Source organism: Halyomorpha halys, unplaced genomic scaffold, assembly GCF_000696795.3.
Source record: "Halyomorpha halys isolate HHAL.00 unplaced genomic scaffold, Hhal_1.1 Scaffold777.1, whole genome shotgun sequence".
In the NCBI taxonomy this organism is placed as follows: domain Eukaryota; kingdom Metazoa; phylum Arthropoda; class Insecta; order Hemiptera; family Pentatomidae; genus Halyomorpha; species Halyomorpha halys.
This window is the reverse complement of record NW_027107689.1, coordinates 434027-449902: the sequence shown is the minus strand read 5'-3', so window position 1 is coordinate 449902 and position 15876 is coordinate 434027. Positions and strand designations below refer to the sequence as shown.

The 15876-nt window shown below is 28.0% G+C and overlaps 1 protein-coding gene across 3 annotated transcripts in view; it reads left to right on the top strand.

Annotated features, from left to right (window-relative positions):
* LOC106686094 (DNA replication complex GINS protein SLD5) overlaps nucleotides 1–15698 on the top strand; it is a 23216-nt gene extending 7518 nt beyond the window's left edge. Inside the window, exons 1-5 of one of the 3 annotated variants that reach the window (XM_014429223.3) lie at nucleotides 7345–7491; nucleotides 11319–11456; nucleotides 11912–12068; nucleotides 12704–12907; nucleotides 15087–15698. In XM_014429223.3, coding sequence (XP_014284709.1) covers nucleotides 7424–7491; nucleotides 11319–11456; nucleotides 11912–12068; nucleotides 12704–12907; nucleotides 15087–15257 — 738 coding nt within the window. In that variant the 5' untranslated portion in view covers nucleotides 7345–7423 and the 3' untranslated portion in view covers nucleotides 15258–15698. Of the gene's footprint in view, nucleotides 1–564; nucleotides 1579–7344; nucleotides 7492–11318; nucleotides 11457–11911; nucleotides 12069–12703; nucleotides 12908–15086 lie in introns of those variants that run through there. The other 2 variants (XM_014429224.3, XM_014429225.3) reach the window with 2 other exon arrangements.
* The last annotated feature ends 178 nt before the right edge of the window (nucleotides 15699–15876 follow it).

Genomic DNA, 15876 nt, shown 5'->3' with positions numbered 1-15876 from the left:
ATTAAATTAGCTTTAATTTGATTGCTAATAGACATGTGCACGTCAGATAGTTCCTCAGATATAGATTTCTCAAAATAAATTAACTAACTACTGATATTTCAGTACATTTTTATGAAATGTGGCTTTTTAAAAGGCTATATCTCGAGAACTGTTGGTCGTAAATAGCTCTATTAGGGCTAATATTTCAGTAATTTTACTCTTCTTTAAATAATTTTCTTTTAGATTTTCTAGTGTTTTTGGTAGTTTTTAAGATATAGAGCTCCGAATGAAAAATTAATGTTTTTTTAAGGTTTTGAAACAGCCGCTACTTTTTATTCCCCCTTCCTATACTTGGCAGACTCATCAATTTTGACTAGTAATTATACATAGTTTTCATTAAAGTAATCAAAATTTGGGGTGAGATAACTGCCTTTTTTTCTTCCCGGCTCTAGTACTAACATCTTGTCTTCACGACCAGACGTCTTGCCATGTTTATTGCCTGGAAGAAACAATAATCACTAACAAATATTTTGTATTTTACGTTCTTTGGTTAAGTATTGTCACTTTTTGTTCATTTATTTTTAGGTCTAATGAAGAAGAGAATTCGAAGTTAAACATATTATGATTTGTGAATTTCGGATCAACTTAACCTGTTTGGAGTGCTGTTATCATTACTGAACGACACAAGTTTTGGCTCACAGTTTAAGTTTGTCAGTTTCTTGAGTGTTGAGTGTTAATCTATTTATTTAAAATGGATGAAATTATGGACCACGAAGATGAAAGTGAAATAACAGCACAGGCGGTTCTGAATGTTATTCAAGAGGCCTGGCTCAACGAAAAGCTTTGCCCTGAGTTATTACCAAATGTAACTGAATATGTTGAAATTATGATGGAACAGGTTGAACAAATGGAAGCTAATGTAAGTCAATTAGAGAATACAGACCTTCGTTCTTTGATTCACAAACAAGAAATAGAACGGATCAAGTATCTAATAAGGTCTTATCTCAGATTTCGTTTAGAAAAGATAGAAACATACTCTTTGAGTTTGTTCAAAAATCCAGGTGTGCTTTCTGCTGAAGAGATGAAATTCTTAAAAGAATACACCACTATCACTGTCGAAGCCCTCAAATCTTTGTGTCAAAATATGCCAGGCCCCACGGGGCAACTGAATTCTAAGCAGTTAGAAATATCGCCTGATCTAAATGCCTTTGTTTTTGTCAAAAGTAAGGAAGCTTTAAGTGATGCTATAATAGTTCAAGATGGTGTTAATGAGGAAGAAGTAATAATTGAAAAAGACTCGCAGCATATTTTGCCTTACAATGCAGTCAAAGAACACATTCGAAATTCAACGATGGTTCTAATGTAACTTTTAAAATATTATTCTGAAATGTAACATACCATAAGTTTTCCTAAGTAATGAATTGAAACTTGGTGAAATATATTGTTAGTTATGATATCTAAAGGGTAAATAATATATTTATGAAAGTGAATAAAATGACAAGCTATGATAGCTTGGAAACAATGAAGTTGATATAGACATTGAAGTTTAAAGTTGTTGTGATTTTAATGTAATTATAATGGTTTTGTTTTAATTTTCAATTTTTTTTTTCATTTACTCAACCTAATTTACTTGCTAAAAACTATCCAGCATTTATATTTATTACATCAATATTTTTTTATTGTTACTCCTATTAACAGTAATCCAATTTTCATTCAAAATGTTTTAAATCCAATCTAATTTTACTTGTAAAGCAAAATTTTGGCTATAAAGCCGTCATATCATCAGTCATAATTAAAAATGGACTTATGGTATGATTAAAGAACATAAGTCATTAAAATGTTTGGCTTTCTTACCAAAACGTTTTATCTAAGATCTTCAGAGGAGTATTAAATTTTTGTTAAAACAAAAATTAAAATAATTTTTGCAAAAATATAATTTTTTTTTGTCTTAAAAAAAGAAAAATTATTTAAACTTATCCATCCATTTTATAAAAAAAGTTTTTGAGAGATCACCTTGTAATATTTTACTACTGATTCATGTAAAGTACATTTATACCCTTTGAACAATGAGTAGTACAATTAAATGAACAGTTCCATAATTTGTAAAGTGGGGGTTGGTCCGCAGTGACTTAGACAGGAAGTATCCCCCTAGTTATTTAAAAAGTTATATTTCATGTTAATGTTTAATTATAAATTTTGTTAATATGTCCTGGTTTCTATGATTATATGCACATTTCACAGGCAGACATTGTACACATCTATGGAATGATACTGGACTGAAGAATGACATTCGATTCCACATATCAAGAAAAAAGAGACAAACACTAAATCAAGGAAGAAAACTTCTTTTTCCACTCCTTTCTAAACAATAAAAATTAAAACACTCAGAAATTGAATGTTTACACTTAACGAAACCAATTGGGACCTACACATTGCAAATATTTGGGTCTGCGTAAAAGACACATTAGCAAACTTCAATTGTTTCTGTTAAAAACATTCAACACAATTACAACATTCCTTTATATATTCACCTTCACATGCCACCTGTTTACAAGTATATACGGATCAGCCATATACACAATAATCATACCTAATAATGTCAGTAGTAGCTTGAAGAGGAGCTGGATGAGGTGTCTTCTTGTCGAATATTTAAATTTTATATCACGCCTGGAAAAGGTGCCATTGGGTACTGCTCCCGCTCATGACATTTTCATAAATAGTACATCGAATTCACTGATTGTTATCTCAAATGATAGGTGTTAACAAACCATCTCTTTATTATATAAAAAAAGTTCTTAGTGATGACCATGTAATATTTTATTTAACACTACCAGATGCTAAAAACGAATATGATTTACTTTTTCCTAAAAAACTTTTTTGACCTTTACTGAAATCCTCATTATGTTTTTTTAATTTTTAGTATATAAAAAATCATTTAATTGAATTAGTAATATTTTCTCTTATTGTTCAGAAAGAGAAAAATTGATTGGCATATAATAACCATGAAAAAAATTTATACTTTTTGAGCTATGCACCAAAAATGCTTAGCAAAAGTCCGATCACAATTGGATGATTGGTATGGCAGTGTATAAAGTACCAACAAACAAATATTCATTTTTATGTATTAGATATGATCACCTTGTATTATTCTATTTTACATATAAGGTAAAATAATAAAAACAGGTCATAGAAAATTAAAGTACTGATTGAAATGCTGGGAAAAATACTTAAAATTAATTTTTTTCCTGCTTATTGAAAAAAATAATATACACTATATTAAAAGAATAATGCAATCTGAACTCAACGAGTAGTACAATTAAATGAACAGGCGTATTATATATAAAATGTGTGTTGGTCCGAGAACACGGCACCTCCCCCCTTAGTGAAGTTAAAAAAAATTTTAATAATTAATAAAAAAATTTAAGGTTTTTTCCTGGTTTATTTTCTTAAATTCTCGTTGCAGAATGGTATAAATTCATTTATTAAGATATGGAGGTGAAAAAACTTTCATTTAGAAAATTATTACTATTCTATATTTGTTGTACTACATTGTAGACTTACTCATGTTCATGTACCAATATTCCTCATTATGTTAAGTGCATAACATTTCTTATCTGAAATATTGTCATATAGTCACATTATTTAAAATTAATATATTTGTTTAAACAATGCTATTCACTACTCATCAATAAACAAAAACAAACGACTTCCAAGGAAAGAAAATCCGGAATAAATTAAATTTATTGAATTTCATTTTTGGAATTGCTTAATAATATTAAAATCTATTTGGTATTTAGTTTAAAAACTATTGATCAATCAAAAATTGTTTTTTAAAAAAAACAATCTTAGTTATATTTCTTTTAGCATTTCCTGAAAAAATTTCAAATTTAGATTTATTCCCATACCTTGTATACAATAATTTACTTTGTATACTGTAAATATTTAAGTATTATCAAGGATAATATTATGCTTATAGTTGAATTACATAGGCTTTATACCATCGAGTGTTTTATGTTCTGCTCTTATATTTTGCTAAATAGCTTTAAATTTGTTTCAGACATTCAAAATTTTTTCCCATAAAAAAAAAAAAAGAAAATATCGATCTTTAATTTCTGAAATAAGACCACAATACACCCAAGAAGTTAGAATCTAGTTGCTTCTAGATTCCTGCCCCTGAATTCCTTACCTCCCTGTCATTGCTATTTATAATTCTGAGCTATAAAATTATGCAGTTTAATTGTATTGCATTGCTTGTGCCTATTTCCCAACATCACACAATAAATAATTAATAACTTATTGTTATGATGATATATTATAACTATGATTATATAAAAATAACTTAAGCTTCATATTGTTAATTCAATATATTTTTTAAAATTTATTTTTAAAGATGAGTTAAAAATTACATATACTTATTATATTATTTGATAAGTATGAAACTTTCACTTACCAGCCTATTCTAAAGTTTAAATTAATCATGGCTCATTTCAGCTCAGATATTTTTATATTTCTCACAGTGCCAATACTTTTCTGTACTAATTTTCCAAACATTCCTTTTATTTTACAGTTTGAATTATTAAAATTTCAACAGTTTTCAGAAAAATACTTTAAATATTATTTCTTGTTGTAAAATTTTAGAATTTTTCTTTTGAAAAAGTATGGAAGAATTACAAGAATAAAACTATAAAATGTACATTCTGCTCCTAACCAATTATTCAATATTCAATTGTTATAGAATCAATATTGAAAATCCTAAGAATGATTCTATGAAATTAATCATCCTATCAGTAAAAGGGTCATGTATAATATAAGTGAAATAAAAAAATGTAATTATTTAATAATTATGTTATCAGCAAATGTTATACATCTGGCATGTTAGAAGTCATTGGAACAGATCTTTCATTTATGCATATATTTTCATTCTCTATTACCTTCTAGGACTTTATATGTTACTTATTATTTTTTCTAAAATCTTTTCGTTTCTAAAGGTATATAATAAGTCTATACCACTACTCTTAAATATGTATTCAACCTGAAAAAAAATTTTCCTCTTATCTGCCGAAGTTTATTATCAAACCCTGTCATAGTTCATGTTTATCCATTTTTAATTACTAACAGATATGTGAAATGGTTAATGATCTGTAATAAACAAAATTAAAAGTACTTTTGATAATTTTTTTTTTAATCAGCATTTATTTAAGCCTAATCAGATTATTTCGAGGACAAGACCTGTCTGATATTAAAGACCAAATAATTTTACATAGACTTAACGAGTTTATTCGAAATAGAGCCGTTTTTGAGAAAATCGTAAAAATGTGAAAAATCGATTCTACAAGGTGGCACTTCTGGTAAGTCGATTTTAACAAAAAAGTTTCTGTCACATCCCAGACATAGACCAGCATTAAATATGTAATTTTATTTTGAACGAGTTTTCGTTTTTGAGCTAGACTGTTCAAGAGCCAGGGAGGAAAAAAGGTAGTTATTTCACCCCATTTTTTTATTATTTTAATGAACACTATGTATAGTTACTTGTCAAAATTGGTGAGTCTGCCAAGTATACTTAGAGGGAATGAAAAATGGCGGTTGTTTCAAAACGTTAAAAAAATTAGTTTTTCAATAAGAGCTCTATATCTTTAAAACTATGTACAACATTAGAAAACCTGATACAACATAATTTAAAGTAGAGTAAATTTGCTAAAATATAAGCCCTAATAGAGCTATTTACGTTCAATAGTTCTCAAGATATAAGCATTTTAAAACACAACATTTCATGAAAAATCAGTAATTAGTGAATTTATTTTGAGAAATCTATATTTCAAAAACCAACCAACGTACAGATGTCTATTAGCACTCAAATTAAATCTAGTTAAATGTACTATAAAATAGTTTATAACCTTTATATTCTTAGTGGTTGTAGTTTTCGTGATATTTGACAAAATTAATTCACAAAAGATTTCTAGTTGTTCAGACTTTTTAGACATATGTAAAACAATATCTCAGGAAGTATTTGAAATACAGCCGTCTGTCACTATTCAAATTAAAGCTTGGTTAATGTGCTATAAAGTAGTGAATTACATATATCTTCGTAGAAGTTGTAGGTTTCGTAATATTTACTAACATAAATTGATTTGTACTAAATTAAATGAGCATATTTCATCTTCATATTCGAATATCATGAAAACTACTACCCCTACGAAGATACGTGTAATAAACTATTTTATTGCACATTCAACTAGCTTTAATTTGAGTGCTGGCTGATATCTGTAGGTCTTATGGTTCCCGAGATATATTTTTTCATAAGTCAAAACATTTGTCCAAACAGCTGGAAATCAACAATTTTTTAAAAGTCATCTTGTCGAATATCATAAATATTACTACTCCTACGAAGATAAACATAATCAACTATTTTATAGTAAATAAAATTGGCTTTAATTTGAGTGTTAATAGACATTTTTAGGTGATATAGATGGTTTTTGAGATATAGATTTCTCAAAATAAATTCACTAACTACTTCAGTACATTTTTTATGAAATATTCCTTTTTAAAAAGCTTTATCATGAGAACTTTTCAACATAAATGGCTATATCAGAGCTCATATTTTAGAAAATTCACTCTTCTTTAAATGATTTCTGACGGGGTTTTTAGTGTCGTTGATAATTTTAAAGATATGAAGCTCCGAAAGAAATTTTTTTTTTTAATGTTTTGATCAGCGGCCATTTTTTATTCCCCCTACCTATACTTGGCAGATTCATCAATTCTGACTAGTAATTATACATAGTTTTCATTAAAGTAATAAAAAATTGGACCGAAATAACAGCCTTTTTTTCTTCCCGGCTCTGGTACTAATTGTGACCAATTGGTAACAAATAACTAACAAAAACTTCAGATTAGTTCACAAGAAAATCGTTAAAAAAATAAATTTTTGTACAATGATTAATTATTGTAATAATATTTTGATTTTTTGTTTGATTTTCTGTTCAGTAATGCGAATTTTTCGCTAATCCGAATCCCAATTGGTTTTAATTAGGATTAGGGAGAGTCCACTGTACTGTAAATATATATCATTGTATATAAAAACCTCTGAGGTAAAAGATTGGTTGTTACACTATATAATAAAACATTATCCCCTAGAAGAAAAATATATGATTTTTTCTTTTTATAACAGCCAATATTCTCGCTTTTTAATATTATTCATTTATAAAACACTATACAGTTTTTGAATTTTAAACAAAGCAGCGATATATTTAACAAAAATTCCCGTTTTTGTTTATATAGTTCAAAGGATTAAAAGGAAGAACATTGAGATTGTTTATATTGTTAAGGCTTTATTTTGATAGTTGAAGATCCTCTAGGAGGAAACTTCATTGTACGTCGGTTGTTTCTTATGCCAGTTTTGTTTTTTTAATCGAGAACGGAAGCAATTTTGGATCATATTTAATCTAACATGTCGATCTTACCTGCAGCTGCCATGGCGATGGATCCAGGTCAAAGCTACAGGAAGGCCGTTTCAAGGTTTGTCCTTCACCTCGCCTGACTTCACTACATTATTTACAAAAGCCCATTTCACTAATTAGAATCCCACTCACGAAGATTAAAGAAACAATAAATTATTTAAGGAATTTATCGTATTTTCGTATTTAGCATCCATAAAATTTTCAGATGATTTAAGATGTGACCTTTCATTTTATACTTATGATATCAACACCCGAAAATTCTTTGACATTTGGGTTAATACCGGCAGGGACGTTGCCACGATTCAATTACCACAGGGACAGGGTCAAAACCTTAAATTTCTCAACTATTTATTACGTCATTTCTGTATTCAGAAAATAATTGATCCTTGTTCTTTTAATTCGATATAAATTAAATTCTAATTTATACCAAACAGAGATAATTCCAATAAAGAACTGATTTCAGCTTCGGTTGGGTCACATGATGGTGCAAACGTACACAAAAACAAACAGTATAAGAGCCCAAGAGGGGGAAAAAATCAGTTATCTCACCCCAATTTTTGTTTACTTTAATGAAAACTATGTATAATTACTAGTCAAAATTGATGTGTATGCCAAGTATAGGTAGGGGGAATAAATAATGTCGGCTGTTTCAAAACCTTAAAAAAATTCTAAATTTTCATTCGGAGCTCTGTATCTTAAAAACTAACAACAACACTAGAAAATCTAAAAGAACATTATTTAAAGAAGAGTAAATTTTCTGAAATATTAGCCCTAATAGAGCTATTTACGTCCCATAGTTCTGGAGATATAGTCTTTTAAAAAGCAACATTTCATAAAAATGTACTGAAATATCAGTAGTTTGTTAATCTATATCTGAGGAACTATGTGACGTACAGATGTCTATTAGCAATCAAATTAACGCTAATTTAATGTACTATAAAGTAGTTTATGACCTTTACCTTCGTAGGAATAGTAGTTTTCATGATATTTGCTAAAATAAATTGATTTATAGTTGTTTGGACAATAAGTTTGATTTATGAAAAACTTTATTTCAGAAACCATTGGACGTACAGATGTATGTCTGCACTCAAATTAAACCTAGTTAAGTTTACTATAAAATATTTAATAATGTTTATCATAGTAGAAATGGTAGTTTTATTCGATGAAATAAACTCACAAAATGTTAATTTCTAGTAGTTCGTATAAAATGTTGGATTTTTGAAAAAAATATATCTCTAGACCCATAAGACGCACATATGTCTGCCATTACTCAAAATAAAGGAAATTTAACTTACTATAAAGTAGTTTATGACACTTATCTTCGTAGGGGTAGTAGTTTTTATGATGTTTACAGATGAATATAAATTTGCCAAATGAAAGTTTGTCCGAACAACTATAAATCAAATTATTTTAGCAAATTTCATGAAAACTACTACTCCTACGAAAATAAACGTCATGAACTACTTTATAGCTCATTAAGCTAGCTTTAATTTGAGTGCTAATAGACATCTGTACGTCAAATAGTTTTTGAGATATACATTTTTCAAAATGAATTCACTAACTACTGATCTTCGTCCCATACAACATTTTTATGAAATGTTGCTTTTTAAAAAGCTATATCTCGAAAACTATTTAACGTAAATAACTCTTATCAGGGCTTGCATTTTAGCTAATTTACTCTTCTTTAAATGACGTCCTCTTAGATTTTCTTGTGTTGTTCCTAATTTTTAAAATATAGAGCTCCAAATGAAAAATTAGTTTTTTTTATCGCTTTGAAACAGCCACCATTTTTTATTTCCCCTCCCTATACTTGGCAGACTCATCAATTTTGACTATTAATTATACATAGTTTTGATTAAAGTATTCAAAAATTGGAGTGAAATAACTGCCTTTTTTCTTCTCTTGGGCTCTTGTACCATTATATTCCCCTTCATGCTGGAACATGTTTGGAATATTACCATTCACTGAAGAAATATTAATTATTAAAAAAATTAAATATTCGAAAGATTTTATTTTACTTTAAGTTTAAATTTGTTTTTTAATTAATTTTTTTTCTTCTATTTCTTAGTTTGTAATCATTTTATTTATTGTAAATATGGTGCGAATGAGCTCTACGGTCCGAGTGCGGTAAAACAAAACTCAAATAGTAATTAAACTATTTATTGTGAACCCCAACTTTGCAAGGCTAAAAGGAATATAAACAACTAAAATAATGTTATATGTATGAAATAATTGTAATAATACATAACATGAAAGAAAAGTAAACTAAGGTGTGGATAAATATAATTTAAAATATGTGAAAATTTATACAAAAATGAACAAAGTAAATTAATGAAAAAAAGTAAGATGTACAGTGAAAAATATAAATAAAGAAGACCTACAAAAAATATTAGACAATTAAAAAAACGGAAATTATAACAAATAAAAAAAGTAGATACAAAATAAAAATACATTATACCCTAAAAGATGGAAAACAAGAGAAATGAGAATAAAATAAAGGTCTAGAAAAAAGGAAAATGATAAACAAAATAGGATAGCCACCTTACTGAATAGCGGTGAACTGAAGGGGGATGAGAAGACCTTCAGGATAGGGGCCTTCATGATTGAATCAATCTGACTTTTAATCTTTATACTATATTTATTGTAACCACTCTTTTTAATTTAATTTAATTTTTGTATTTTATTCATATATATATATTTGTTCTCTTACTTTGTCACATTATTTTAGTTGTTTGAATCTATTTTAACCCTGATGAAGCCCTGCAAAGTGGAACGAAATGTTGGCTTACAATAAATAATTTAATAACTACTTAATTTTTTTTTTACCACACCTGGACCATCTTGCTTTTATATGTTACACACAGTCAATCAATGATCTTCCAAAAAAAAATTGTGGATTAGTTTTTTAACTACTACTACTATACCACTTTTAAAAAATGTGTAAATATTGTAGAAATATATTTATTCTTAATGAAAAAAGTGTTGTTGTTACAAACTTATTAAAAAAAAAATGTGTTAGATAGAATTGTAAATTCGTTCTGATTACACATTCCTATTTTGAAACCATGATTTACTATTCTAGAGTCAAACTCATTCTGTATATAATCTGGAGCAAAGCCAAATACAAATAGTTGCAATTATATGATTAACTTTTTTTTTTTTCTGATGAATATTTCTGGTTTGTTTACTACATATTCAATTTATTTATTGATTAACAATTATTTCTACATTTTAATTTTTTTTTTAATTTCTAATCAATTTATCTGATTTATCATAGCCAACTGTTGTAAATCTAGAAAATTATTTTTACAGTAAACAGAATAATAAAACTTACTAACAGAAAACTAAGTATAGTTAAGTTGAGACCCATTGAATAACAATTGCCATCAAGGCATTTGGAAAAATAATGTAAATAACTGAATAAGTAATTTTAAAAAGCTTGTCAACAGATTCTGTGTTTATGAAAGAAAGAAAAAAGAAAACTTCACCATTTAGATGTTAAATAGATTCACATAGCATAGAAAATGTATGCTAATCAGCAGAAGTTATGTTTAACTTTTCACATGGCAATATTCTCCTACTTGCAAAACTTGATTCTGTCTATTCAAAATCATTAATTAATTTAGTTAACAATTTTTTTTAAAAGTGAGTTTTAAACCAACATTTTAGATAAATAAATGTTTTATTATCAAGCGATACACTACTTTATGTCATAATGAATGAAGTTTATATTTTTATTTTAGTTTAAAAATAAGCTATATTAAAATCTTTGATGTTCTGTCTTAAATACATCTTTCATTGTTTTACTAATGAGAGATATTATATAAAGATTTTCAGATTTTGTAATTTTTAGTCTACTTTGAATAACCTAATTGTTTTTTGCAGAATGCCGAAAGTAGCAAGTGAAAAGAGATCAGAAAAGAATGGATGGGGAAACGGTCAACTTTTTGGAAGTGAAACAAATGAAAATACTTTCCAAGGTGCCGGTTTCAAGGATAAGGAGAAAGCATTAGAGACTATCAGGTTAGAAAATTATTATATTGAAGGAGATGATAAGGGTTCCGGGCATTAAGGGAAAAGTAGTTCTCAACTACTAAATGTTGTCAATGTTTTGACCCACAATATAGGTTTTAATCAGAGCTGCTGTGATGGGTGGAGATTGAGTTGAAATGTTGGCATAAATAAATAGTTGAAAAATATTTTTTCTTCTAGACTACAACCTATGTTGGGCAAATTAGCTATAGATGAAACTAATAGCTAAAATTATCATGGATACAATATTTATTTATTAATAGTTCATTAAAGAATAAGGGTCGTATCCATGACAATTTTAGCTGTAGTTTTATCTATAGTTAATTTTTGCCCATCTCTGACTGCAACCCTGACCATCTCATTCAAATTCACATACATTTGAATGAATGAATGAATGAAATAAATACAGACAGAATTAAAAAAAAATATATAAAATTTTTTTTCAGATTATTAGAAGGAAGAGACATTACATATCAGTACCAAATTATTAATTCTATGTACAACAGAGCAAAAGTTATCCTCAGAAGAACTACAGACAAGGATAAGAGAAATAACCTCACAGAGGCAATTGATACTTTTGAAGCATGGATCGATGATTATAAGGTAAAAAAAAAAAATTCTGATAATTTAAAACATCTTAAAGTAAGTGCCATTGGACAATATTTTCTTTCAGATCTAAAAAAAAATTACTAGGCTCAAGATAAAATAATAAAAATAAATCTGTACTGCTATAATCCATGACGAATCAGTACTGTTACTAGTAGAACAACTGTTGTACAAGGAGGTGATTTGGACAGAATTGTTCTCAACCACCAGATTTTTTCCCAATTAAGGGTACTCACTTTATGAGGCCCCAGAGGGCTCCCGAACCCACATAGTTGATTCACAGCGAAAGTAACAAAATAAATAATAATCTGTCACAATCGGATTCGAACCTGGGTCCTTGGAGTTAGAAGAATAGTTCCTTATCAATGATGAAGGCCTGAAATTCTGACCAAAATATTGGCACTAATAAAATAGATTTTACTTATTTGTGTTCTTCACTGACTATACCCCTAATCATTTCCTCATAGATCATAAATACTAAAATCATAAATACTCATAAAATACTAAAAATACTTTAGCAAACCTATTGGTTGGTTCTCCACATTATATTATATTGGTTTGTATATTAATCATAAATATATGGATTGTGTCTTACTAATCACTCCTTTTTTTTTTTCTTTTTTTTTTTACAGTCAAACTCAAGATCTAAAGAAAACTTTTCTTATCTCTCTTTGGATTTAGTTGAAGGTTATGAACCTCTGGCTAAGCACCATGGATTAGAAACAGACTTTCTAGCCATATACAAAGAGGTGGATGGGGATCTGAAAGCTCTCAGGTCAAAGAAAGTACCTGAAAAAGATATCACATGGGACGTAGAAAGAAATAAGAGATTGAAGGTAAAGATTTAATTTTAATAATTTTCCAGGAATAAACTTATTATATAATTTGTCTACAATAAAGTTTATTAATTTTTTTATTAAATTATTTTGAGACCTTTATAAATCTTTATTTAAGCCAAAATTGATTTATGCTCAAGTAGAGTTTGTGAAAATAGAAATTATAGATGGAAGAAACAACAAAGTCATTAAAAACTACTAATTAATACATACTGTTTCTATCTGAAAGGGTTTTTGTCACCCTCCTGTAATTACATTTTGACATTAAGTTTTCTAAAATATTTAGCTTTTCAATAGTATATTATAAATAAATATAACTACAATATAATCTCAGTAATCCGAAAACTCCAGTGTGAAAAAAAAAAAAACTTAGCAGGCAATACCATTTTTATTTTCAAATAAAAGTGCACATGTATAGGCAAGTTATTGTAATCACCATAAAAATTGAAAGTGGAAATTTTTACAATTTAGGTAATCTAATTCCTATGAAGTGTTCATAATAAATTTTGTTTGAATTAGAAATACATAATATTTATTGTATTAATCATTTTATTCTGTAAAACTAATTTAATTAATAGTAGAAAATGTATAATACAAACTTTGTTGGTGAACTCATTTTTTTTTTTTATTATATTTTTTGCACATATAAATGAACAATGTTATAATTTTAACAAATTAAATCATCACTTAGCATTACTGGAGATGTAAAAGAAAACAATTTTTTTAAAAATGCTTAATTTTTAAAAACTTCAAACTGTCAAATTTCCAATAAAATATGTAAAAAAAAAATATATTTTTTACAATATTTTATCTAATGCTTTCTAACATCCAAACTTTTCATTAATCCAAATACATCCCTGCAGTAATTAGTTTGGATTACCGAGATTACACTGCACTCTTATTTCTGGGAGTTTGTTTTCAATCTTGAACAATGTTTCACCTTTCTTCTCTTTTAGTTAATTATCAAATTCATTCATAGTATATATTTATCTATATTTTATTTTTAGTAATAATGAGATGTAAACAATTATTTTTAACAAGATTGTAGGCTTTATTTATTTATTGGCACTACTGGCCTACAAGAACCTGGGCCTCTATTATAATCTTCTCTCTCCCTCTCTCTTCCAACCTGAAAACGCATCCACTATCTTCTGATGCCCATCTTTTTCAAAATTTCCTCCACTCATCCAGCCACCTCAAGTGTGGTCTTCTGCGACCATATCTTCGAGTAAGCATTTGAGAACTGATTCCTTGGACATATTTGCTACCTGACCCCATCTGATTTGCCTCACTCTCACAATTGACACTAAATCCTGTTCCACGTACATCTGATGCAACTCCTCAGTAGTGCGGATTCTCCATTTTTCATGCTCAAACACTTGGCCTTAGATTCTGAGCAAAACACGTCTTTCCCAAGCCAACAACTTGCTTTCTAATTATATATATTAACCAGATTGTATCTAATCTGGCTAACAGAATCTAAATAAAGCTATAACCAGATTGTAGGCCTGTCATTTGATAATAAAACATATGTAGACATTTAAGGGTTCATATGATAAGGTGAGAAATTAGTGTTGAAAATATAATTTTGTATCAGTCAAATTTTTTATTTATTTATTGAAATTTATAACTTCATTATATAAATAGACTACAAGTAGAAAATACAAGTTCTATTACGATGGCATGATATAGCTTTGTGGAGAATTTAACCATTGGTAGAACTCCAATAGCATTTCTAGAATAGAAGTTTCTGAAACCATCTTCTTTTCAGATGCCTAAGAGGATTATGAGGTAATGAAGAGGTTAGAAACTAGTAGGTTTATAATTTATGGGCTAGATTGGTAATATTTAGAACATTGAGGTCATTATGGATGATTTTATTTGTGACAAAGTAGGGAGCAATAAGAATTTTGAATTGTAAGGATGATGATTTTGATTTGATAAGAGAGAAATTAGACAGTCAATTTAACATTCATTTCCCTACGATTCATGAGATTTAATCCTGGTAAGTGTTGCAATGGTCCGGATTTATGAGCAATTTCCTGTCTTTCCAGTTTTGTATGAGAATTTCGAGTTAGTAGTTTGTCCTTTTTTTTTTTTTTAATTTAAAAGTTATGTTATTTACAAAATACCAGGTCTAAATAAAGATGCACATTACTAATTTTTAACATATTTTCAGGAAATAGCTCCGGAACTGAAAGAAAACGGAGTTTCCCTTTACGAATCAGAAGGAGAACTTCGAGGCCTGCCAACACTTACTCACACAAAAGCCATCATCATCGGCTACAGTCCCGACCAGAGTAAATTGAAAAAATGTTTGTCTCTTGTAAAAGAAAAATTATCTGCTTGAAAGAATAAATATAAATATATTGTTTAAAGTTCCATTTTATAACTGAGGTGTGTTGTTTTCAGAATTTTCTATTCCTGATTCTTTTAAAACTGTTGGGATCAAATAATTACTTATAATATTTATAACTTCTATATCCATGTTTAGGTCACTTGTTTTAAAGCATACTTAACTAAAATATTTAATTGTAAGTACAATCACTAACAACGGGTATTAATTTAAGTTATTGTAATAAAATAAAAATAAAAGTTTCATTATAAATGAACTAACAAAAGTAATAAAAATTGTAAAAGCTATTTTATTAACTTGAGATAACAATTGTTCGTTGACTCAAGGTTTAATTATGAAATTCGATAAGTCATTTTTTATGTTGTGGATATATTTTTAATATTGTATATATGATTTTAAATATGTTGAATGAAAGATAAAAATTGCTGTATTATGTATACTTGTTTTATTATATCCCTCTATTCGTAGTTAACAATCGGTCAGTGAAGGAAAATATTCTAATTACTATCTAATTACAAATTTTGGTTGAAAACCAGAACAATAATTTTAATTTTTTTTTCGATGGATGGAAAGTGAAGAGATAGGTGGTATTTGTAGGAGGGAAGGGCACTGC